At 56.5% G+C, this 25,788-nt stretch overlaps 1 protein-coding gene across 1 annotated transcript in view; it reads left to right on the top strand.

The window, feature by feature from the left end:
- The window catches only part of LOC135553191 (rho guanine nucleotide exchange factor 26-like), an 88,386-nt gene that overhangs the window by 58,190 nt on the left and 4,408 nt on the right, over window positions 1-25,788 (top strand). Inside the window, exon 13 of the mRNA XM_064985360.1 lies at window positions 25,549-25,619. Within this exon, the coding sequence (XP_064841432.1) occupies window positions 25,549-25,619 (71 nt within the window). The remainder of the gene's footprint in view (window positions 1-25,548; window positions 25,620-25,788) is intronic.

The raw sequence follows: 25,788 nt of genomic DNA, 5'->3' as shown, positions 1-25,788 counted from the left end.
TCAGCAAACACTGGCTGTATAGAGAATCATTTTCCCCTCAGCAAACACTGGCTGTATAGAGAATCATTTTCCCCTCAGCAAACACTGGCTGTATAGAGAATCATTTTCCCCTCAGCAAACACTGGCTGTATAGAGAATCATTTTCCCACTCAGCAAACACTGGCTGTATAGGGAATCATTTTCCCCTCAGCAAACACTCATTTTTTCCCCTCAGCAAACACTGGCTGTATAGAATCATTTTCCCCTCAGAATCATTTTTTCCCCTCAGCAAACACTGGCTGTATAGAGAATCATTTTCCCCTCAGCAAACACTGGCTGTATAGGGAATCATTTTCCCCTCAGCAAACACTGGCTGTATAGGGAATCATTTTCCCCTCAGCAAACACTGGCTGTATAGAGAATCATTTTCCCCTCAGCAAACACTGGCTGTATAGAGAATCATTTTCCCCTCAGCAAACACTGGCTGTATAGGAATCATTTTCCCCTCAGCAAACACTGGCTGTATAGAGAATCATTTTCCCCTCAGCAAACACTGGCTGTATATTTTTTCCCCTCAGCAAACACTGGCTGTATAGGAATCATTTTCCCCTCAGCAAACACTGGCTGTATTCATTTTCCCCTCAGCAAACACTGGCTGTATAGGGAATCATTTTCCCCTCAGCAAACACTGGCTGTATAGGGAATCATTTTCCCCTCAGCAAACACTGGCTGTATAGGGAATCATTTTCCCTCAGCAAACACTGGCTGTATAGAGAATCATTTTCCCCTCAGCAAACACTGGCTGTATAGAGAATCATTTTCCCCTCAGCAAACACTGGCTGTATAGAGAATCATTTTCCCCTCAGCAAACACTGGCTGTATAGAGAATCATTTTCCCCTCAGCAAACACTGGCTGTATAGAATCATTTTCCCCTCAGAATCATTTTCCCCTCAGCAAACACTGGCTGTATAGGGAATCATTTTCCCCTCAGCAAACACTCATTTTTTCCCCTCAGCAAACACTGGCTGTATAGCATTTTCCCCTCAGCAAACACTGGCTGTATAGGGAATCATTTTCCCCTCAGCAAACACTGGCTGTATAGGGAAACACTCATTTTTTCCCCTCAGCAAACACTGGCTGTATAGAGAATCATTTTCCCCTCAGCAAACACTGGCTGTATAGGGAATCATTTTCCCCTCAGCAAACACTGGCTGTATAGAGAATCATTTTCCCCTCAGCAAACACTGGCTGTATAGAGAATCAGCAAACACTGGCTGTATAGGGAATCATTTTCCCCTCAGCAAACACTGGCTGTATAGGGAATCATTTTCCCCTCAGCAAACACTGGCTGTATAGGGAATCATTTTCCCCTCAGCAAACACTGGCTGTATAGGGAATCATTTTCCCCTCAGCAAACACTGGCTGTATAGGGAATCATTTTCCCCTCAGCAAACACTGGCTGTATAGAGAATCATTTTCCCTCAGCAAACACTGGCTGTATAGAGAATCATTTTCCCCCTCAGCAAACACTGGCTGTATAGGGAATCATTTTCCCCTCAGCAAACACTGGCTGTATAGGGAATCATTTTCCCCTCAGCAAACACTGGCTGTAATCATTTTCCCCTCAGCAAACACTGGCTGTATAGGGAATCATTTTCCCCTCAGAATCATTTTTCCCTCAGCAAACACTGGCTGTATAGGGAATCATTTTCCCCTCAGCAAACACTGGCTGTATAGGGAATCAGCAAACACTGGCTGTATAGGGAATCATTTTCCAATGATGTAGCAGCCTATTTTGGGCAGTAGTTTTATCACCCAGATTCATCGTATAATTTAAGATAGTAGCTGGGCGCCTCTGTATGGTCATGTAGAATGCAGTGAGTTGAGTTTCTGACACTTCTACATTCCACTCTACTGAAGTTGAGTCATCTTTTAAGTCATTTTTTATTTGTGAACTTTCTCTCTCAATTCAATTCAAGAGGCTTTATTGTCATGGGAAACACATGTTTACATTGCCAAAGCACGTTAAATAGACAATAACAAACAGTGAAAGGTGGACAGTGAACATTGTACTCACAGAAGTTCCTAAAGAAAAATACAGTGTTACATTACAAATGTCATATATTCTTTTATATATATCAATACAGTGTTTTTATTTTACCTTTATTTAACTAGGCAAGTCAGTTAAGAACAAATTCTTATTTTCAATGACGGCCTAGGAACAGTGGGTTAACTGCCTGTTCAGGGGAAGAATGACAGATTTGTACCTTGTCAGCTCGGGGATTTGAACTTGCAACCTAGTCCAACGCTCTAACCACTAGGCTACCGTGCCGCCCCGTTGGGTCTAATTGTGCTGCTGTCCTGGGGCTCTGTGGGGTGTGTTTGTGAACAGAGCCCCAGGACCAGCTTGCTTAGGGGACTCTTCTCCAGTTTCATCTCTCTGTAGGTGATGGCTTTGTTATTGAAGGTTTGGGAATCGCTTCCTTTTAGGTGGTTGTAGAATTTAACAGTTCTTTTCTGGATTTTGATAATTAGAGGGTATTGGCCTATTTCTGCTCTGCATGCATTATTTGGTGTTCTACGTTGTACATAGAGGATATTTTTGCCGAATTCTGCATGCAGAGTCTCAATTTGGTGTTTGTCACATTTTGTGAATTCTTGGTTGGCTCTATGACTGAATTATTGGTTGGCTCTAACTGATTCAAGTATTTTTAACTAGATCCTAATTGGTATGTCGAATGTTATGTTCCTTTTGATGTCCAAGAAGGCGCCTCATGCCTTGTCTCTCAGATCGTTCACAGATTTGTGGAAGTTACCTGTGGCGCTGATGTTTAGGCCAAGGTATGTATAGTGTGTTGTGTGCTCTAGAACACCAGTGTCTAGATGGAATTTGTATTTGTGGCCCAGGCGACTGGACCTTTTTTGGAACACCATTATTTTTGTCTTACTGAGATTTACTGTCAGGGCCCAGGTCTCACAGAATCTGTGCAGAAGATCAAGGTGCTGCTGTAGGCCCTCCTTGGTTGGTGACAGAAGCACCAGATCATCAACAAACAGACATTTGACTTCAGATTCTAGTAGTGTTAGGCTGGTTGATATGTATGCGCTGTCTGTCTGTCTGTCTGTCTGAGTTTGATTATATAACTCTCTGCTTTTCACTGGCCTCCATATAAAGGACGCGTTCACTTCCTGTGTCAGCGAATAGGGAGTGCTTACATGCAAGTGTACACACACACACACACACACACACACACACACACACACACACACACACACACACACACACACACACACACACACACACACACACACACACACACACACACACACAAGGCCAGATCTCCCTCATTCCTCTATCTGTTTTGGTTAACCTCTTTTTTTCTAATCACATTTTCTACAGATCCTAGCATAAACACAACATGACCTATCTTAGCTAAACGTATCCATAACAACTAGAATGCCTTGCAGACTGTCTGTATCCAGTGTCTTGTGTGACTGACTGGAGGGCTTTTCCAGGCTATATGCTTGCCACCACATGCCATGCCCTGACTCATGCTGCCCAGTCAGCTGCATTAACCTGGCTCCCCCTCTCCCTGAGTGTCTCTTCACAGAGGCCTGCCTGCCTGCCTGCTTGCAGTGTGTGTGTGTGTGTGTGTGTGTGTGTGTGTGTGTGTGTGTGTGTGTGTGTGTGTGTGTGTGTGTGTGTGTGTGTGTGTGTGTGTGTCTGTGTCTGTTTGGAAAGCCCCCAGATTTCCCCCTCTAAGAGCGTGGGTCAGGACCCCTGCTGTAATGTAATGACTTAATAATAGTGTTTGTGTGTGTGTGTGTGTGTGTGTGTGAGAGAGACAGCAGTTGCCCCTCACTCACTGTAGTAGCCTAGGGAATGATCTGGACTAGCGAGTCCTCGGCAACCAGCCATTGTTACATTGGTTGCCTAGCAGGAAACCCGTTGTTGAGTTGGCTTGTTCCCACGATTTACACACTAACCCCCTCGTTCCCCTTCATCGCTCTCTCGTCTCGCCGCTCTTCTCTCTCTTCTCACCCTCCGTTATCCAGTCCTCTATGACCAGAACAGGCTGAAAACACTCACTCACTCACTCACTCACTCACTCACTCAATCACTCGAGAGAGAGAGAGAGAGAGAGAGAGAGAGATACAGAGAGAGAGAGAGATACAGAGAGAGAGAGAGATACAGAGAGAGAGAGAGATACAGAGAGATACAGAGAGAGAGAGAGATACAGAGAGAGAGAGAGAGAGATACAGAGAGAGAGAGAGAGAGAGATACAGAGAGATACAGAGAGAGAGAGAGACTACTTTACATGTATAGAACAGTCCATATTGAGCACAGGAAGCCCTCATTCATGCTTGTCTCTACCTGTGTGTGTCAGCCTCAACCACACACAGAGAGAGCTTGAGGGTCTGTGCATCCCTTTCCACACATTCAATCATGGTGTACACATATGATGCCTGTGTGTGTTCCAACAGGAATTTATTTAACCTTATTTTAACTAGGCAAGTCGGTAAAGAAGAAAATCTTATTTACAATGACGGCCTACTCCCGGTCAAGCCCTCACGACACTGGACCAATGGTGTTCCGCCCTATGGGACTCCCAATTACAGCCGGATGTGATGCAACCTGGATTCAAACCAGGGACGATAGTGACACCTCTTGCACAGCTGTGATACTCGGGAGCCCTGTGTGTGTGTGTGTGTGTTGGTGCCTTTACTAATAAACGAGAGTCTGTATTAATCGTCCTGATACCTCAGCTGGCATGTTTTATGGTGGGAACGCTGCACGACGTGTGTGTGTGTGTGCGTCCAACTGCCAAGACCAGCAGTGAACAGATGTCATTCCCACATGTCTCCCTTAGACTCAGACAGCCACACAAACATTCAGTCACTCAGAGACACACACTGGTGTGTCTTCTCTCCTGTCCACCAGTGTGTCATGACTCAGTACAGGTTCTCCTGAGGGCAGGGAACCAACCCTGATCTCCCTCAGTCCCGAACCCGGAACACACCATCACAGTTTATATTCACTGTGACCCGGATAGATAGGAGTGTATTTGTTGTCACATCGACCACCTGGGACCAATCACAGTCCTGAAGAATGCTTGACCGTGGAGAATGTCCTGAATGATAGTTGTGGTGCTATTGAGCCTCCGACTGGGAAATGACCACAGGACACAGACAACAGGACCACAGGACACGGACCACAGGACCACAGGACACGGACCACAGCACCACAGGACACGGACCACAGGGCACGGACCACAGGACCACAGGACATGGACCACAGGGCACGGACCACAGGACACGGACCACAGGACACGGACCACAGGACCACAGGACACGGACCACAGGACCACAGGACACGGACCACAGGACACGGACCACAGGACACGGACCACAGGACCACAGGACAAGGACCACAGGACCACAGGACACGGACCAGGACCACAGGACACGGACCACAGGACCACAGGACACGGACCACAGGACAAGGACCACAGGACCACAGGACCACAGGGCCACAGGACACGGACCACAGGACACGGACCACAGGACCACAGGACAAGGACCACAGGACCACAGGACCACGGACCACAGGACCACAGGACACGGACCACAGGACACGGACCACAGGACACGGACCACAGGACACGGACCACAGGACCACAGGACACGGACCACAGGACACGGACCACAGGACCACAGGACCACAGGACATGGACCACAGGACCACAGGACCACAGGACCACAGGACACGGACCACAGGACCACAGGACACGGACCACAGGACCACAGGACACGGACCACAGGACCACAGGACAAGGACCACAGGACCACAGGACACGGACCACAGGACCACAGGACAAGGACCACAGGACCACAGGACACGGACCACAGGACCACAGGACACGGACCACAGGACACGGACCACAGGACACGGACCACAGGACCACAGGACAAGGACCACAGGACACGGACCACAGGACACGGACCACAGGACCACAGGACACGGACCACAGGACACGGACCACAGGACACGGACAGGACACGGACCACAGGACCACAGGACACGGACCACAGGACACGGACCACAGGACACGGACCACAGGACCACAGGACACAGGACACGGACCACAGGACCACAGGACCACACAGGACCACAGGACACGGACCACAGGACACGGACCACAGGACACGGACCACAGGACCACAGGACACGGACCACAGGACACGGACCACAGGACACAGGACACAGGACCACAGGACACGGACCACAGGACCACAGGACCACAGGACCACAGGACACGGACCACAGGACACGGACCACAGGACACGGACCACAGGACACGGACCACAGGACCACAGGACCACAAGACCACCACTGGACACGGACCACAGGACACGGACCACAGGACACGGACCACAGGACCACAGGACACGGACCACAGGACACGGACCACAGGACCACAGGACACGGACCACAGGACACGGACCACAGGACCACAGGACACGGACCACAGGACCACAGGACACAGGACCACAGGACCACAGGACACGGACCACAGGACACGGACCACAGGACACGGACCACAGGACCACAGGACACGGACCACAGGACACGGACCACAGGACACGGACCACAGGACCACAGGACACGGACCACAGGACACGGACCACAGGACACGGACCACAGGACACCACAGGACACGGACCACAGGACCACAGGACACGGACCACAGGACACGGACCACAGGACACGGACCACAGGACCACAGGACACGGACCACAGGACCACAGGACACGGACCACAGGACACGGACCACAGGACACGGACCACAGGACACGGACCACAGGACACGGACCACAGGACACGGACCACAGGACCACAGGACCACAGGACACGGACCACAGGACACGGACCACAGGACACGGACCACAGGACCACGGACCACAGGACCACAGGACACGGACCACAGGACACGGACCACAGGACCACAGGACCACCACAGGACACGGACCACAGGACCACAGGACACGGACCACAGGACCACAGGACCACAGGACCACAGGACACGGACCACAGGACCACAGGACCACAGGACACGGACCACAGGACACGGACCACAGGACCACAGGACACGGACCACAGGACACGGACCACAGGACCACAGGACCACAAGACCACAGGACCACTGGACCACAGGACCACAGGACCACTGGACACGGACCACAGGACACGGACCACAGGACACGGACCACAGGACCACAGGACACGGACCACAGGACCACAGGACACGGACCACAGGACAACAGGACACGGACCACAGGACCACAGGACACGGACCACAGGACACGGACCACAGGACCACAGGACACGGACCACAGGACCACAGGACACGGACCACAGGACCACAGGACCACAGGACACGGACCACAGGGACCACAGGACCACAGGACACGGACCACAGGACACGGACCACAGGACCACAGGACACGGACCACAGGACACGGACCACAGGACACGGACCACTGGACCACAGGACCACAGGACCACAGGACACGGACCACAGGACACAGGACACGACCACAGGACCACAGGACACGGACCACAGGATACGGACCACAGGACCACAGGACCACAGGACACAGGACCACAGGACCACAGGACACGGACCACAGGACACGGACCACAGGACACGGACCACAGGACACGGACCACAGGACACGGACCACAGGACACGGACCACAGGACACGGACCACAGGACACGGACCACTGGACACGGACCACTGGACACGGACAAGGACCACAGGACACGGACCACAGGACCACAGGACACGGACCACAGGACCACAGGACACAGGATCACAGGACACGGACCACAGGACACGGACCACAGGACCACAGGACACGGACCACAGGACACGGACCACTGGACACGGACCACTGGACACGGACCACTGGACACGGACCACAGGACACGGACCACAGGACACAGGACCACAGAAACGGACCACAGGACACGGACCACAGGACACGGACCACTGGACATGGACCACAGGACACGGACCACAGGACACGGACCACAGGACCACAGGACACGGACCACAGGACCACAGGACCACAGGACACGGACCACAGGACCACAGGACACGGACCACAGGACACGGACCACAGGACCACAGGACACGGACCACAGGACCACAGGACACGGACCACAGGACCACAGGACACAGACCACAGGACCACAGGACACGGACCACAGGACCACAGGACCACAGGACACGGACCACAGGACCACAGGACCACAGGACCACAAGGACCACAGGACACGGACCACAGGACCACAGGACACGGACCACAGGACACGGACAACAGGACCACAGGACCACAGGACACGGACCACAGGACCACAGGACACGGACCACAGGACACGGACCACAGGACCACAGGACACGGACCACAGGACACGGACCACAGGACCACAGGACACGGACCACAGGACCACAGGACACGGACCACAGGACACGGACCACAGGACCACAGGACACGGACCACAGGACACGGACCACAGGACACGGACAGGACACGGACCACAGGACCACAGGACACGGACCACAGGACCACAGGACCACAGGACCACAGGACACGGACCACAGGACACGGACCACAGGACACGGACCACAGGACACGGACCACAGGACCACAGGACCGGACAACAGGACACGGACCACTGGACCACAGGACCACAGGACACGGACCACAGGACACGGACCACAGGACCACAGGACACGGACCACAGGACACGGACCACAGGACCACAGGACACGGACCACAGGACCACAGGACACAGGACCACAGGACACGGACCACAGGACCACAGGACCACAGGACCACAGGACACGGACCACAGGACCACGGACCACAGGACCACAGGACCACAGGACCACAGGACACGGACCACAGGAGACCACGGACCACAGGACCACAGGACCACGGACCACAGGACCACAGGACACAGTATGTGGTTTAGCAGCTGATCAAGATGGCTTTAGTACAGGTGACCTCACCAGGGTGATAACGGTAGAGACTAACTCCGCTACGTAACAGGTGACCTCACCAGGGTGATAACGGTAGAGACTAACCCTACGTAACAGGTGACCTCACCAGGGTGATAACGGTAGAGACTAACCCTACGTAACAGGTGACCTCACCAGGGTGATAACGGTAGAGACTAACCCTACGTAACAGGTGACCTCACCAGGGTGATAACGGTAGAGACTAACCCTACGTAACAGGTGACCTCACCAGGGTGATAACGGTAGAGACTAACGCTACGTAACAGGTGACCTCACCAGGGTGATAACGGTAGAGACTAACTCTACGTAGCAGGTGACCTCACCAGGGTGATAACGGTAGAGACTAACCCTACGTAGCAGGTGACCTCACCAGGGTGATAACGGTAGAGACTAACCCTACGTAACAGGTGACCTCACCAGGGTGATAACGGTAGAGACTAACCCTACGTAACAGGTGACCTCACCAGGGTGATAACGGTAGAGACTAACTCTACGTAGCAGGTGACCTCACCAGGGTGATAACGGTAGAGACTAACGCTACGTAACAGGTGACCTCACCAGGGTGATAACGGTAGAGACTAACTCTACGTAACAGGTGACCTCACCAGGGTGATAACGGTAGAGACTAACTCTACGTAGCAGGTGACCTCACCAGGGTGATAACGGTAGAGACTAACCCTACGTAGCAGGTGACCTCACCAGGGTGATAACGGTAGAGACTAACGCTACGTAACAGGTGACCTCACCAGGGTGATAACGGTAGAGACTAACTCTACGTAGCAGGTGACCTCACCAGGGTGATAACGGTAGAGACTAACCCTACGTAACAGGTGACCTCACCAGGGTGATAACGGTAGAGACTAACCCTACGTAACAGGTGACCTCACCAGGGTGATAACGGTAGAGACTAACGCTACGTAACAGGTGACCTCACCAGGGTGATAACGGTAGAGACTAACCCTACGTAACAGGTGACCTCACCAGGGTGATAACGGTAGAGACTAACTCTACGTAACAGGTGACCTCACCAGGGTGATAACGGTAGAGACTAACTCTACGTAGCAGGTGACCTCACCAGGGTGATAACGGTAGATACTAACTCTACGTAGCAGGTGACCTCACCAGGGTGATAACGGTAGATACTAACTCTACGTAACAGGTGACCTCACCAGGGTGATAACGGTAGAGACTAACTCTACGTAGCAGGTGACCTCACCAGGGTGATAACGGTAGAGACTAACCCTACGTAACAGGTGACCTCACCAGGGTGATAACGGTAGAGACTAACTCTACGTAAGAGGTGACCTCACCAGGGTGATAACGGTAGAGACTAACTCTACGTAACAGGTGACCTCACCAGGGTGATAACGGTAGAGATTAACTCTACGTAACAGGTGACCTCACCAGGGTGATAACGGTAGAGACGACAGCTACGTAACAGGTGACCTCACCAGGGTGATAACGGTAGAGACTAACTCTACGTAACAGGTGACCTCACCAGGGTGATAACGGTAGAGACTAACCCTACGTAACAGGTGACCTCACCAGGGTGATAACGGTAGAGAGTCGTTAAAACTGTGCAAGGGAAATAGTCTATTAATTACACTGTTTTTAGATATTGACTTACATGAATTGAGAATGATTATTCAGGCTATGTGAGCAGATGTATAGAATGTGGAGACATGAAATTGCTGCCCTGGACTGACACTGTGTTTTTGGGGAGGGAGGTGATTCCCGGATTAAGCTGGAACAGAACTGGAATGGGAAACAGAATAATGGAATGATGGAAGTCTGATTCATGGAGCTCTTTGTTCAGATTCTCCACACAGACTCCATTCACTCTGCCTGGTCTGGGTTCTGGGTCACCTCTCTGAGTCTGTGTAACCCAAAGTGCACCCTTTTCCCTACATACAGCACTACGTTTCACCATAGTCCTTTGAGGACTGGTTAAAGTCAATGCACTATATAGGCAATATGGTGCACTTTGTGCCGCAGGCACAACTGGTCCTGGCAGGCTGTGCAGGGTGAATTTTATTTTATTTTTATTTGACCTTTATTTGACCTTTATTTGACCTTTATTTTACTAGGCAAGTCAGTTAAGATTAAGTTAAGAACAAATTCTTATTTTCAATGACGGCCTGGGAACAGTGGGTTAACTGCCTGTTCAGGGGGCAGAACAACAGATTTGTACCTTGTCAGCTCGGGGATTTGAACTTGCAACCTTTCGGTTACTAGTCCAATGCTCTAACCACTAGGCTACCCTGTCGCCCCGTGAAGGGGTGAGAAAGACTGGTCCTGGCTGGCTGTGTAGGGTGAAGGGGTGAGAAAGACTGGTCCTGGCTGGCTGTGCAGGGTGAAGGGGTGAGACAGACTGGTCCTGGCTGGCTGTGAAGGGGTGAGAAAGACTGGTCCTGGCTGGCTGTGCAGGGTGAAGGGGTGAGACAGACTGGTCCTGGCTGGCTGTGCAGAGGTGAGACAGAGACTGGTCCTGGCTGGCTGTGCAGGGTGAAGGGGTGAGACAGAGACTGGTCCTGGCTGGCTGTGCAGAGGTGAGACAGAGACTGGTCCTGGCTGGCTGTGCAGGGTGAAGGGGTGAGACAGAGACTGGTCCTGGCTGGCTGTGCAGAGGTGAAGGGGTGAGACAGACTGGTCCTGGCTGGCTGTGCAGAGGTGAGACAGAGACTGGTCCTGGCTGGCTGTGTAGGGTGAAGGGGTGAGACAGACTGGTCCTGGCTGGCTGTGCAGAGGTGAAGGGGTGAGACAGACTGGTCCTGGCTGGCTGTGCAGGGTGAAGGGGTGAGACAGAGACTGGTCCTGGCTGGCTGTGCAGGGTGAAGGGGTGAGACAGAGACTGGTCCTGGCTGGCTGTGCAGGGTGAAGGGTTGAGACAGAGACTGGTCCTGGCTGGCTGTGTAGGGTGATTGATTCAGAGACTGGTCCTGGCTGGCTGTGCAGGGTGAAGGGTGAGACAGAGACTGGTCCTGGCTGGCTGTGCAGGGTGAAGGGTTGAGACAGAGACTGGTCCTGGCTGGCTGTGCAGGGTGAAGGGGTGAGACAGACTGGTCCTGGCTGGCTGTGCAGAACAGACAGAGACTGGTCCTGGCTGGCTGTGCAGGGTGAAGGGGTGAGACAGAGACTGGTCCTGGCTGGCTGTGTAGGGTGAAGGGTGAGACAGACTGGTCCTGGCTGGCTGTGCAGAGGTGAAGGGGTGAGACAGACTGGTCCTGGCTGGCTGTGTAGGGTGAAGGGTGAGACAGACTGGTCCTGGCTGGCTGTGCAGAGGTGAGACAGAGACTGGTCCTGGCTGGCTGTGCAGGGTGAAGGGTGAGACAGAGACTGGTCCTGGCTGGCTGTGCAGGGTGAGTCCTTTGAGACAGAGACTGGTCCTGGCTGGCTGTGTAGGGTGAAGGGGTGAGACAGACTGGTCCTGGCTGGCTGTGCAGAGGTGAGACAGACTGGTCCTGGCTGGCTGTGCAGGGTGAAGGGGTGAGACAGACTGGTTCTGGCTGGCTGTGAACTTTGAAGGGGTGAGAGAGACTGGTCCTGGCTGGCTGTAAGGGTGAAGGGTGAGACAGACTGGTCCTGGCTGGCTGTGCAGAACAGTGAGACAGAGACTGGTCCTGGCTGGCTGTGCAGGGTGAAGGGGTGAGACAGAGACTGGTCCTGGCTGGCTGTGTAGGGTGAAGGGGTGAGACAGACTGGTCCTGGCTGGCTGTGCAGAGGTGAAGGGGTGAGACAGACTGGTCCTGGCTGGCTGTGTAGGGTGAAGGGGTGAGACAGACTGGTCCTGGCTGGCTGTGCAGAGGTGAGACAGAGACTGGTCCTGGCTGGCTGTGCAGGGTGAAGGGGTGAGACAGAGACTGGTCCTGGCTGGCTGTGCAGGGTGAACGGGTGAGACAGAGACTGGTCCTGGCTGGCTGTGTAGGGTGAAGGGGTGAGACAGACTGGTCCTGGCTGGCTGTGCAGAAGGGGTGAGACAGACTGGTCCTGGCTGGCTGTGCAGGGTGAAGGGGTGAGACAGACTGGTTCTGGCTGGCTGTGAACGGTGAAGGGGTGAGACAGACTGGTCCTGGCTGGCTGTGCAGGGTGAAGGGGTGAGACAGAGACTGGTCCTGGCTGGCTGTGAACAGGTGAAGGGGTGAGACAGAGACTGGTCCTGGCTGGCTGTGAACAGTGAAGGGGTGAGACAGAGACTGGTTTTGGCTGGCTGTGAACAGTGAAGGGGTGAGACTGAGACCCCTCTTTTCCCATCTCCCTCCCGGTATTTTTCAGTCTCATCCCACACAGGCTTTTTCTCTCCATCCGTCAATCTTGCTCACTCTTTCTCTATTAATCACTATTCTACCTTTTTTCCGGCTCTTTCTTTCATTCTTTTTCCTTTCTCTAAATCTGTCTTTTCTTTCCCTCCTTGGTGTGGGGGTGAGGTGGCAGAGACTGTTTTGGCCTGGTGAAACCTGACCTGGGTTAGCCTCTGTCCCTGTTCAACTGAATCAAAACACACAGACAAGGACTGGGAGGGAGAGGGGCGGGAGATGACTGGGAGGGAGAGGGTGAGAGATGACTGGGAGGGAGAGGGGTGTTTTGAGATGACTGGGAGGGAAGGGGTGAGACTGGGAGGGAGAGGGGTGAGAGATGACTGGGAGGGAACAGTGAAGGGAGAGGGTGAGAGATGACTGGGAGGGAGACTGAGAGATGACTGGGAGGCTGTGAGAGGACTGGGAGGGAAGGGGTGAGACAGAGGGACTGGTGACTGGCTGGGAGAGGGGTGAGAGAGGACTGGGAGGGAGAGGGGCGTGAGAGGGCTGGGAGGGAGAGGGGTGAGACAGAGACTGGGAGGGAGAGGGGCTGGCTGGGAGGGAGAGGGGTGAGAGATGACTGGGAGAGAGGGGTGAGACAGGACTGGGAGGGAGAGGGGCGTGAGACTGGGGCTGGGAGGGAAGGGGGTGAGAGAGACTGGGAGGGAGACTGGTTCGTGGCTGGCTGGTAGGGAGAGGGGTGAGACAGGACTGGGAGGGGCTGGCTGGTAGGGAGAGGGTGAGAGATGACTGGGGCTGGGAGAGGGGTGAGACAGATGACTGGGAGGGGCTGGCTGTGAGGGAGAGGGGTGAGAGATGACTGGGAGGTGAGACAGGGAGACTGGTTTGGATGGCTGGGAGGGAGAGGGGCGAGAGGGAGACTGGTCCTGGCTGACTGGGAGGGAGAGGGGTGAGAGATGACTGGGGCTGGCTGTGAAGGGGTGAGAGATGACTGGGAGGGAGAGGGGTGCTGGCTGAGGGAGAGGGGTGAGAGATGACTGGGAGGGAGGGGGTGAGACAGATGACTGGGAGGGAGAGGCTGGCTGACTGGGAGGGAGAGGGGCGGGAGGGAGAGGGGTGAGAGATGACTGGGAGGGAGAGGGGTGAGAGACTGGGAGGGAGATGACTGGGAGGGAGATGACTGGGAGGGAGAGGGGTGAGAGAGGACTGGGAGGGAGAGGGGTGAGAGATGACTGGGAGGGAGAGGGGTGAGAGATGACTGGGAGGGAGAGGGGGTGAGAGATGACTGGGAGGGAGACTGGAGATGACTGGGAGGGAGAGGGGTGTGACTGGGAGGGAAGGGGTGAGACTGGGAGGGAGAGGGGTGAGAGATGACTGGGAGGGAGAGGGGTGAGAGGACTGGGAGGGAGAAGGTGAGGATGACTGGGAGACTGGGGTGGCTGTGAGATGACTGGGAGGGAGAGGGGTGGCTGACTGAGGGAGAGGGGTGAGAGATGACTGGGAGGGAGAGGGGTGAGAGCTGGGAGGGAGAGGGGTGAGAGATGACTGGGAGGAGAGGGGTGAGAGATGAGGGAGACTGGTTTGGCTGGGAGGGAGAGGGGCTGAGATGACTGGGAGGGAAGGGGTGAGACTGGGAGACTGGTTTTGGATGACTGGGAGGGAGAGGGGAGGGAGAGAGAGAGGGGGAGGGAGAGGGGTGAGAGATGACTGGGAGGGAGAGGGGTGAGAGATGACTGGGAGGGAGAGGGGTGAGACTGGGAGGGAGAGGGGTGAGAGATGACTGGCTGGGAAGGGGTGAGACAGAGACTGGGAGGGAGAGGGGGTGTGAGATGACTGGGAGGGAGAGGGGTGAGAGATGACTGGGAGGGAGAGGGGTGGTTTGGGAGGCTGTGAGAGAGGACTGGGAGGGAAGGGGTGAGAGATGACTGGGAGGGAGACTGGTTTTGGATGACTGGGAGGGTGAAGGGGTGAGACAGAGACTGGGAGGGGCTGGCTGTGAGGACGGTGAAGGGGTGAGACAGGGAGACTGGTTTGACTGGGAGGGAGAGGGGGACAGAGACTGAAGGGGACTGAGACAGGGGCTGAGAGGTGAAGGGGTGACTGGTTTTGGCTGGCTGACTGGGAGGGAGAGGGGTGAGAGGGAGAGACTGGTTTTGGCTGGCTGTGAGACTGGGAGGGAGGGGGTGAGAGATGACTGGGAGGGAGAGGGGTGAGTTTTGGCTGGGAGTGAGAGGGTGAAGGGAGGGTGAGACAGGGAGACTGGAGATGACTGGGAGGCTGTGAGAGATGACTGGGAGAAGGGGTGAGAGATGACAGAGACTGGTGACTGGGAGGGAGAGGGGTGAACAGGGAAGGGGTGAGACTGGGAGGGAGACTGGTCCTGGCTGGCTGTGAGAACTGGGAAGGGGGCGGGAGAGGAGACAGAGACTGGTTTTGGCTGGCTGTGAGGGCGGTGGGAAGGGGTGAGACTGGGAGAGACTGGTTTTGGCTGGCTGACTGGGAGGGAGAGGGGTGAGAGGGACTGAGGGAGGGGGCGTGAGAGGGGGTGAGACTGGGAGGCTGGCTGTGAACAGGGAGAGACAGAGACTGGTTTGGAGAGGCTGGGAGGGAGAGGGGTGTGAGAGGACTGGTGGGAAGGGGTGAGACTGGGAGGGAGAGGGGTTTTGGCTGGACTGGGAGGGGGGTGAGAGAGAAGGGGGGGAGAGACAGAGACTGGTTTTGGCTGGCTGTGAGAGATGACTGGGAGGGAGAGGGAGAGGGGTGAGAGATGACTGGGAGGGAGAGGGCTGGGAGGTGAGAGGGGGGAGAGATGACTGGGAGGGAGAGGTGAGAGATGACTGGGAGGGAGACTGGAGATGACTGGGAGGCTGTGAGGAGAGATGACTGAGGGAGGGGGTGAGACACTGGGAGGGAGAGGGGGTGGTCCTGGCTGGCTGTGAGATGACTGGGAGGGAGAGGGGTGAGACAGGGAGACTGAGAGATGACTGGGAGGGAGCTGGGTGAGAGATGACTGAGGGAGAGGGGAGAGACAGGGAGACTGGTTTTGGGAGGGAGAGGGGTGAGAGATGACTGGGAGGGAGAGGGGTGAGAGATGACTGGGAGGGAGAGGGTGAAGGGAAGGGTGAGACTGGGAGGGAGAGGGGTTGAGATGACTGGGAGGGAGAGGGGTGAGAGATGACTGGGAGGGAGAGGGGTGAGAGATGACTGGGAGGGAGAGGGGGTGGTTTTGGGAGGCTGAGGGGTGAGAGATGACTGGGAGGGAGAGGGGTGAGAGATGAGACTGGGGAGGGAGAGGGCTGAGAGATGACTGGGAGGGAAGGGGTGAGACAGGGAGAGACTGGGGAGGGAGAGGGGGAGAGATGACTGGGAGGGAGAGGGGTGGCTGGCTGGGAGGGAGAGGGTGAGAGATGACTGGGAGGGAGAGGGGGTGAGAGATGACTGGGAGGGGCTGGCTGTGAGATGACTGGGAGGGAGTGAGAGGGAGAGACTGGGGAGGGAGCTGGCTGTGAGAGACGGTGAAGGGGTGAGACAGGGAGACTGGTTTTGATGACTGGCTGGGAGGGAGAGGGGTGAGAGATGACTGGGAGGGAGAGGGGTGAGAGATGACTGGGAGGGAGAGACTGGTTGACTGGCTGGGAGAGGGGTGAGAGAGGACTGTGAGAGATGACGGGAGGGAGAGGGGGTGAAGGGACTGGGAGGGAGACAGAGACTGGGAGGGGCTGACTGCTGGGAGAGGGGTGAGAGATGACTGGGAGGGAAGGGGTGAGACAGAGACTGGTTTTGGCTGGCTGGGAGGGAGAGGGGTGAAGGGGTGGGAGACAGAGACTGGGAGGGGCTGGGTGAGAGAGACGGTGAGAGGGGTGAGAGATGACTGGGAGGGAGACTGGTTTTGGCTGGCTGACTGGGAGGGTGAAGGGGTGAGACAGGGAGAGACTGGTCCTGGCTGGCTGTGAGAGAGGTGAAGGGGGGTGAGACAGAGACTGGTGAGAGGCTGGGAGGGAGAAGGGGTGAGAGATGACTGGGAGGGAGAGGGGTGAGAGACTGACTGGGGAGGGAGAGGGGTGAGAGATGACTGGGAGGGAGAGGGGTGAGACAGAGACTGGGAGGGCTGGCTGTGAGATGACTGGGAGGGAGAGGGGTGAGACTGGGAGGGAGACTGGTCCTGGGAGGCTGTGAAGGGAGGTGAGGGAGAGGGGGTGAGAGATGACAGGGAGACTGGTTTTGACTGGGAGGGAGACGGTGAAGGGACTGGGAGGGAGAGGGGTGAGAGATGACTGGAGGACTGGGAGGGAGAGGGTGAGAGAGGACTGGGAGGGGCTGGGGTGAGAGATGACGGTGGGAAGGGGTGAGACAGGGAGACTGGTCCTGGCTGGCTGTGAGAGTGAAGGGTGAGAGATGACTGGGAGGGAGAGGGGTGAGAGATGACTTTCCCATCTGACTGGGAGGGAGAGGGGTGAGAGATCTCATCCCAGAGGGGTTTTTCTGACTGGGAGGGAGAGGGGTGAGATCTGGGAGGGAGAGGGGGTGAGAGATCTGGGAGGGAATCAAGATGACTGGGACCTAGAGGGGTCCGGATGACTGGGAGGGATTCTTTCTTCCTTTCTCTAAAGGGGTCTGTCTTTTCTTTCCCTCCTTGGTGGGGCAGGGGGTGAGGTGACTGGGAGGGAGAGGGGTGAGAGATGACTGGGAGGGAGAGGGGGTGAGAGATGACTGGGTCCCTCCTCCCATTCACCAGGGAGACACAAACCAAGAGGGGTGAGAGATGACTGGGTTCCTTTCCTGTGAATTGACTGGGAGGGAGTTCAGAGATGACTGAATCAAAATGACTGGGAGGGAGAGGGGTCTCTCACGACAAGGACTGGGATGACTGGGAGGGAGAGGGGTGAGAGGACTGGGAGGGAGAGGGGTGAGAGATGACTGGGAGGGAGAGGGGTGACTGGGAGGGATGACTGGGAGGGAGAGGGGTGAGAGATGACTGGGAGGGAGAGGGGTGAGAGATGACTGGGAGGGAGAGGGGTGAGAGATGACTGGGAGGGAGAGGGGTGAGAGATGACTGGGAGGGAGAGGGGTGAGAGAGAGGACTGGGAGGGAGAGGGGTGAGAGATGACTGGGAGGGAGAGGGGTGAGGGAGATGACTGGGAGGGAGAGGGGTGAGAGATGACTGGGAGGGAGAGGGGGTGAGAGATGACTGGGAGGGAGAGGGGTGAGAGATGACTGGGAGGGAGAGGGGTGAGAGATGACTGGGAGGGAGAGGGGTGAGAGATGACTGGGAGGGAGAGGGGTGAGAGATGACTGGGAGGGAGAGGGGTGAGAGATGACTGGGAGGGAGAGGGGTGAGAGATGACTGGGAGGGAGAGGGGTGAGAGATGACTGGGAGGGAGAGGGGGAGAGAGAGAGATGACTGGGAGGGAGAGGGGTGAGAGATGACTGGGAGGGAGAGGGGTGAGAGATGACTGGGAGGGAGAGGGGTGAGAGATGACTGGGAGGGAGAGGGGTGAGAGATGACTGGGAGGGAGAGGGGTGAGAGATGACTGGGAGGGAGAGGGGTGAGAGATGACTGGGAGGGAGAGGGGTGAGAGATGACTGGGAGGGAGAGGGGTGAGAGATGACTGGGAGGGAGAGGGGAGGGAGAGGGGTGAGAGATGACTGGGAGGGAGAGGGGTGAGAGATGACTGGGAGGGAGAGGGGTGAGAGATGACTGGGAGGGAGAGGGGTGGGAGAGATGACTGGGAGGGAGAGGGGGTGAGATGACTGGGACTGGGAGGGAGAGGGGTGAGAGATGACTGGGAGGGAGAGGGGTGGAGAGGGGGAGGAGAGAGAGGACTGGGAGGGAGAGGGGTGAGAGATGACTGGGAGGGAGAGGGGGAGAGATGACTGGGAGGGAGAGGGGTGAGAGAGGACTGGGAGGGAGAGGGGCGAGAGATGACTGGGAGGGAGAGGGGTGAGAGATGACTGGGAGGGAGAGGGGTGAGAGATGACTGGGAGGGAGAGGGGGTGAGAGAGAGGGGCGACTGGGAGGGAGAGGGGTGAGAGATGACTGGGAGGGAGGGGGTGAGAGATGACTGGGAGGGAGAGGGGGTGAGAGATGACTGGGAGGGAGAGGGGTGAGAGATGACTGGGAGGGAGAGGGGTGAGAGATGACTGGGAGGGAGAGGGGTGAGAGATGACTGGGAGGGAGAGGGGGTGAGAGATGACTGGGAGGGAGAGGGGCGAGAGATGACTGGGAGGGAGAGGGGGAGAGATGAGAGATGACTGGGAGGGAGAGGGGTGAGAGATGACTGGGAGGGAGAGGGGTGAGAGATGACTGGGAGGAGAGGGGGTGAGAGATGACTGGGAGGGAGAGGGGGTGAGAGATGACTGGGAGGGAGAGGGGGGGAGAGATGACTGGGAGGGAGAGGGGTGAGAGATGACTGGGAGGGAGGGGGTGAGAGATGACTGGGAGGGAGAGGGGTGAGAGATGACTGGGAGGGAGAGGGGTGAGAGATGACTGGAGGGAGATGACTGGGAGGGAGAGGGGTGAGAGATGACTGGGAGGGAGAGGGGTGAGAGATGACTGGGAGGGAGAGGGGTGAGAGATGACTGGGAGGGAGAGGGGTGAGAGATGACTGGGAGGGAGAGGGGGAGAGGGGTGGAGATGACTGGGAGGGATGACTGGGAGGGAGAGGGGGTGAGAGATGACTGGGAGGGAGAGGGGTGAGAGATGACTGGGAGGGAGAGGGGTGAGAGATGACTGGGAGGGAGAGGGGTGAGAGATGACTGGGAGGGAGAGGGGTGAGAGATGACTGGGAGGGAGAGGGGTGAGAGATGAGGGAGATGACTGGGAGGGAGAGGGGTGAGAGATGACTGGGAGGGAGAGGGGTGAGAGATGACTGGGAGGGAGAGGGGGTGAGAGAGGACTGGGAGGAGGGGGTGAGAGATGACTGGGAGGGAGAGGGGTGAGAGATGACTGGGAGGGAGAGGGGGTGAGATGACTGGGAGGGAGAGGGGTGAGAGATGACTGGGAGGGAGAGGGGGGGGAGATGACTGGGAGGGAGAGGGGTGGGAGATGACTGGGAGGGAGAGGGGTGAGAGATGACTGGGAGGGGAGGGGGAGGGAGATGACTGGGAGGGAGAGGGGTGAGAGATGACTGGGAGGGAGAGGGGTGAGAGATGACTGGGAGGAGAGGGGTGAGAGATGACTGGGAGGAGAGGGGTGGGGATGACTGGGAGGGAGAGGGGCGGGAGATGACTGGGAGGGAGAGGGGTGGAGATGACTGGGAGGGAGAGGGGTGGGATGACTGGGAGGGAGAGGGGGTGACTGGGAGGGAGAGGGGTGAGAGATGACTGGGAGGGAGAGGGGGGGAGATGACTGGGAGGGAGAGGGGTGAGAGATGAGGGAGGGATGACTGGGAGGGAGAGGGGTGAGAGATGACTGGGAGGGAGAGGGTGAGAGATGACTGGGAGGGAGAGGGGGTGAGAGATGACTGGGAGGGAGAGGGGGTGAGAGATGACTGGGAGGGAGAGGGGTGAGAGATGACTGGGAGGGAGAGGGGTGAGAGATGACTGGGAGGGAGAGGGGGTGAGAGATGACTGGGAGGGAGAGGGGTGAGAGATGACTGGGAGGGAGAGGGGGTGAGAGATGACTGGGGAGGGAGAGGGGTGAGAGATGACTGGGAGGGAGAGGGGTGAGAGATGACTGGGAGGGAGAGGGGTGAGAGATGACTGGGAGGGAGAGGGGTGAGAGATGACTGGGAGGGAGAGGGGTGAGAGATGACTGGGAGGGAGAGGGGTGAGAGATGACTGGGAGGGAGAGGGGCGAGAGAGGGGGAGGGAGAGGGGCGTGAGAGGACTGGGAGGGAGAGGGGCGAGAGAGGACTGGGAGGGAGAGGGGTGAGAGATGACTGGGAGGGAGAGGGGTGAGAGATGACTGGGAGGGAGAGGGGTGAGAGATGACTGGGAGGGAGAGGGGGGAGATGACTGGGAGGGAGAGGGGTGAGAGATGACTGGGAGGGAGAGGGGTGAGAGATGACTGGGAGGGAGAGGGGTGAGAGATGACTGGGAGGGAGAGGGGTGAGAGATGACTGGGAGGGAGAGGGGTGAGGGGAGAGGGGGTGAGAGATGACTGGGAGGGAGAGGGGTGAGAGATGACTGGGAGGGAGAGGGGTGAGAGATGACTGGGAGGGAGAGGGGTGAGAGATGACTGGGAGGGAGAGGGGTGAGAGATGACTGGGAGGGAGAGGGGTGAGAGATGACTGGGAGGGAGAGGGGTGAGAGGATGGGAGGGAGAGGGGTGAGAGGACTGGGAGGGAGAGGGGTGAGAGATGACTGGGAGGGAGAGGGGTGAGAGATGACTGGGAGGGAGAGGGGTGAGAGATGACTGGGAGGGAGAGGGTGAGAGATGACTGGGAGGGAGAGGGGTGAGAGAGATGACTGGGAGGGAGAGGGGGTGAGAGATGACTGGGAGGGAGAGGGGTGAGAGATGACTGGGAGGGAGAGGGGTGAGAGATGACTGGGAGGGAGAGGGGTGAGAGATGACTGGGAGGGAGAGGGGTGAGAGATGACTGGGAGGGAGAGAGGGAGGAGAGGGCTGGGAGGGAGAGGGGTGAGAGATGACTGGGAGGGAGAGGGGTGAGAGATGACTGGGAGGGAGAGGGGTGAGAGATGACTGGGAGGGAGAGGGGGGTGAGAGATGACTGGGAGGGAGAGGGTGAGAGATGACTGGGAGGGAGAGGGGTGAGAGATGACTGGGAGGGAGAGGGGTGAGAGATGACTGGGAGGGAGAGGGGTGAGAGATGACTGGGAGGGAGAGGGGTGAGAGATGACTGGGAGGGAGAGGGGTGAGAGATGACTGGGAGGGAGAGGGGTGAGAGAGGACTGGGAGGGAGAGGGGTGAGAGATGACTGGGAGGGAGAGGGGTGAGAGATGACTGGGAGGGAGAGGGGTGAGAGGACTGGGAGGGAGAGGGGCGAGAGATGACTGGGAGGGAGAGGGGCGAGAGATGACTGGGAGGGAGAGGGGTGAGAGATGACTGGGAGGGAGAGGGGGGGGGTGAGAGATGACTGGGAGGGAGAGGGGTGAGAGATGACTGGGAGGGAGAGGGGGTGAGAGATGACTGGGAGGGAGAAGGGTGAGAGATGACTGGGAGGGAGAGGGGTGAGAGATGACTGGGAGGGAGAGGGGTGAGAGATGACTGGGAGGGAGAGGGGCGAGAGATGACTGGGAGGGAGAGGGGTGAGAGATGACTGGGAGGGAGAGGGGTGAGAGATGACTGGGAGGGAGAGGGGTGAGAGATGACTGGGAGGGAGAGGGGTGAGAGATGACTGGGAGGGAGAGGGTGAGAGATGACTGGGAGGGAGAAGGGTGAGAGATGACTGGGAGGGAGAGGGGTGAGAGATGACTGGGAGGGAGAGGGGAGAGAGATGACTGGGAGGGAGAGGGGTGAGAGATGACTGGGAGGGAGATGGGTGAGAGATGACTGGGAGGGAGAGGGGTGAGAGATGACTGGGAGGGAGAGGGGTGAGAGATGACTGGGAGGGAGAAGGGGTGAGAGATGACTGGGAGGGAGAGGGGTGAGAGATGACTGGGAGGGAGAGGGGTGAGAGATGACTGGGAGGGAGAGGGTGAGGATGACTGGGAGGGAGAGGGGTGACTGGGAGGGAGAAGGGTGAGAGATGACTGGGAGGGAGAGGGGGTGAGAGATGACTGGGAGGGAAGGGGGTGAGAGAGGACTGGGAGGGAGAGGGGTGAGAGATGACTGGGAGGGAGAGGGGTGAGAGATGACTGGGAAGGAGAGGGGTGAGAGATGACTGGGAGGGAGAGGGGTGAGAGAGGACTGGGAGGGAGAGGGGTGAGAGAGGACTGGGAGGGATGAGAGGACTGGGAGGGAGAGGGGTGAGAGAGGACTGGGAGGGAGAGGGGTGAGAGGACTGGGAGGGAGAGGGGTGAGAGATGACTGGGAGGGAGAGGGGTGAGAGATGACTGGGAGGGAGAGGGGTGAGAGATGACTGGGAGGGAGAGGGGGTGGAGATGACTGGGAGGGAGAGGGGTGAGAGATGACTGGGAGGGAGAGGGGTGAGAGATGACTGGGAGGGAGAGGGGTGAGAGATGACTGGGAGGGAGAGGGGTGAGAGATGACTGGGAGGGAGAGGGGGTGAGATGACTGGGAGGGAGAGGGGTGAGAGATGACTGGGAGGGAGAAGGGTGAGAGATGACTGGGAGGGAGAGGGGTGAGAGATGACTGGGAGGGAGAGGGGTGGGAGATGACTGGGAGGGAAGGGGGTGAGAGATGACTGGGAGGGAGAGGGGTGAGAGGGCTGGGAGGGAGAGGGGTGAGAGATGACTGGGAGGGAAGGGGGTGAGAGATGACTGGGAGGGAGAGGGGTGAGAGATGACTGGGAGGGAGAGGGGTGAGAGATGACTGGGAGGGAGAGGGGTGAGAGGACTGGGAGGGAGAGGGGTGAGAGATGACTCTCTGTGGATAGAGATGACTGGGAGGGAGTGATTGACTTCCTGTCTGGGGGGAGAGGGTGGGAGGACTGGGAGGGAGAGGGGTGTCTGTGAGGGAGAGGGTGAGAGTGACTGGGAGGGAGAGGGGTGTCTGTGACTGGGAGTGTGGGGTTTATTGACTTCCTGTCTGGGGATAGTGTGGGGTGTAGGGAGAGGGGTCTGACTGGGAGGGATAGGGGGAGAGATGACTTCCTGTGACTGTGAGGGAGAGGGGGAGAGGGGGATAACTGCACATTTCTCCCTTAGTGGACTAATAAAGCTGTTTTCTTCCTGTCTGTGTATAGTGTGGGGTTTATTGACTTCCTGTCTGTGGATAGTGTGGAGTGTATTGACGTCCTCTCTGTGGATAGTGTGGGGTGAATTGACTTCCTCTCTGTGGATAGTGTGGGGTGTATTGACTTCCTGTCTGTGGATAGTGTGGGGTGTATTGACTTCCTGTCTGTGGATAGTGTGGGGTGTATTGACTTCCTGTCTGTGGATAGTGTGGAGTGTATTGACTTCCTCTCTGTGGATGGTGTGGGGTGTATTGACTTCCTGTCTGTGTATAGTGTGGGGTGTATTGACGTCCTCTCTGTGGATAGTGTGGGGTGTATTGACTTCCTGTCTGTGGATAGTGTGGGTGTATTGACTTCCTGTCTGTGTATAGTGTGGGGTGTATTGACTTCCTGTCTGTGTATAGTGTGGGGTGTATTGACTTCCTGTCTGTGTATAGTGTGGGGTGTATTGACTTCCTGTCTGTGTATAGTGTGGGGTGTATTGACTTCCTGTCTGTGGATAGTGTGGGGTGTATTGACTTCCTGTCTGTGGATAGTGTGGGGTGTATTGACTTCCTCGCTGTGTATTGTGTGTTTCAACAACCATAACTGACTGTTGGTCATCTCATTCTAGGTGAATTGAATCAGAAACAAAGGACATAATGAGAGGGGTGTCATCAGTCCACTACTTTGTTATTAGCTTTGCGATGCTGTGAGACTGTGTGGTCGTTTTTGTTTGCGATGCTGTGTGGTCGTTGTTGTTTGTGATGCTGTGTGGCCATTGTTGTTTGTGATGCTGTGTGGTCATTGTTTGTGATGCTGTGGTGCTGGGAGGTCGTGGTGTGATGTGGGATGCTGGGAGGTCGTGGTGTGATGCTGGGAGGTCGTGGTGTGATGCTGGGAGGTCGTGGTGTGATGCTGGGAGGTCGTGGTGTGATGCTGGGAGGTCTCGGGAGGTCGTGGTGTGATGCTGGGAGCTCGTGGTGTGATGCTGGGAGGTCTGGTGTGATGCTGGGAGGTCGTGGTGTGATGCTGCGAGGTCGTGGTGTGATGCTGGGAGGTCATGGTGTGATGCTGGGAGGTCGTGATGTGATGCTGGGAGGTGTGATGCTGGGAGGTCGTGGTGTGATGCTGGGAGGTCGTGGTGTGATGCTGGGAGGTCGTGGTGTGATGCTGGGAGGTCGTGGTGTGATGCTGGGAGGTCGTATCTCAGTACTTCCCCAGCTTGTCCTCTGGGTTGTATCCTATGTCGCTCTGAAAGAAAAGATTGTCTGCTTCATGACTGAAATATTAGTTTCCTGAAACAGGGTGTGTTGATACGATCAGCTAACGGAAAGGCAAACTGAAGTTGTGTTTTTTCCTGCAAGACTGCAGTGATAAACCTCCATGTGGACCACATGACTTTCTATGTTGTTATGGTGCTAAATTACTCATTAATATGTAAGAGGAAAAGTGTTGAAATGTTGTTTGTCTGTCCAACAGGAATGAGCGTGCTCGCTGGATCAGTGCTCTGGGCCAGAGCAGCAATGACGAGAAGAACCAAGACCGAACCAGTGAGTTCAGCACCGCACACACACCTTCACTCAGACAGCACTATCAAACATGGCTGGTCAGTGGAACTCACATGTACACACACAGCACCACCTGGTGGTGGAATAGTAGAACTGTCTCCCAATCACTGTGTCAAATCAAAGTTCAAAGTTTATTTGTCACGTGCACCGA

Source organism: Oncorhynchus masou, chromosome 13, assembly GCF_036934945.1.
Source record: "Oncorhynchus masou masou isolate Uvic2021 chromosome 13, UVic_Omas_1.1, whole genome shotgun sequence".
In the NCBI taxonomy this organism is placed as follows: Eukaryota; Metazoa; Chordata; class Actinopteri; order Salmoniformes; family Salmonidae; genus Oncorhynchus; species Oncorhynchus masou.
The sequence above is the reverse complement of the archived record's forward strand: the minus strand, read 5'-3'. Positions and strand labels throughout refer to the sequence as shown.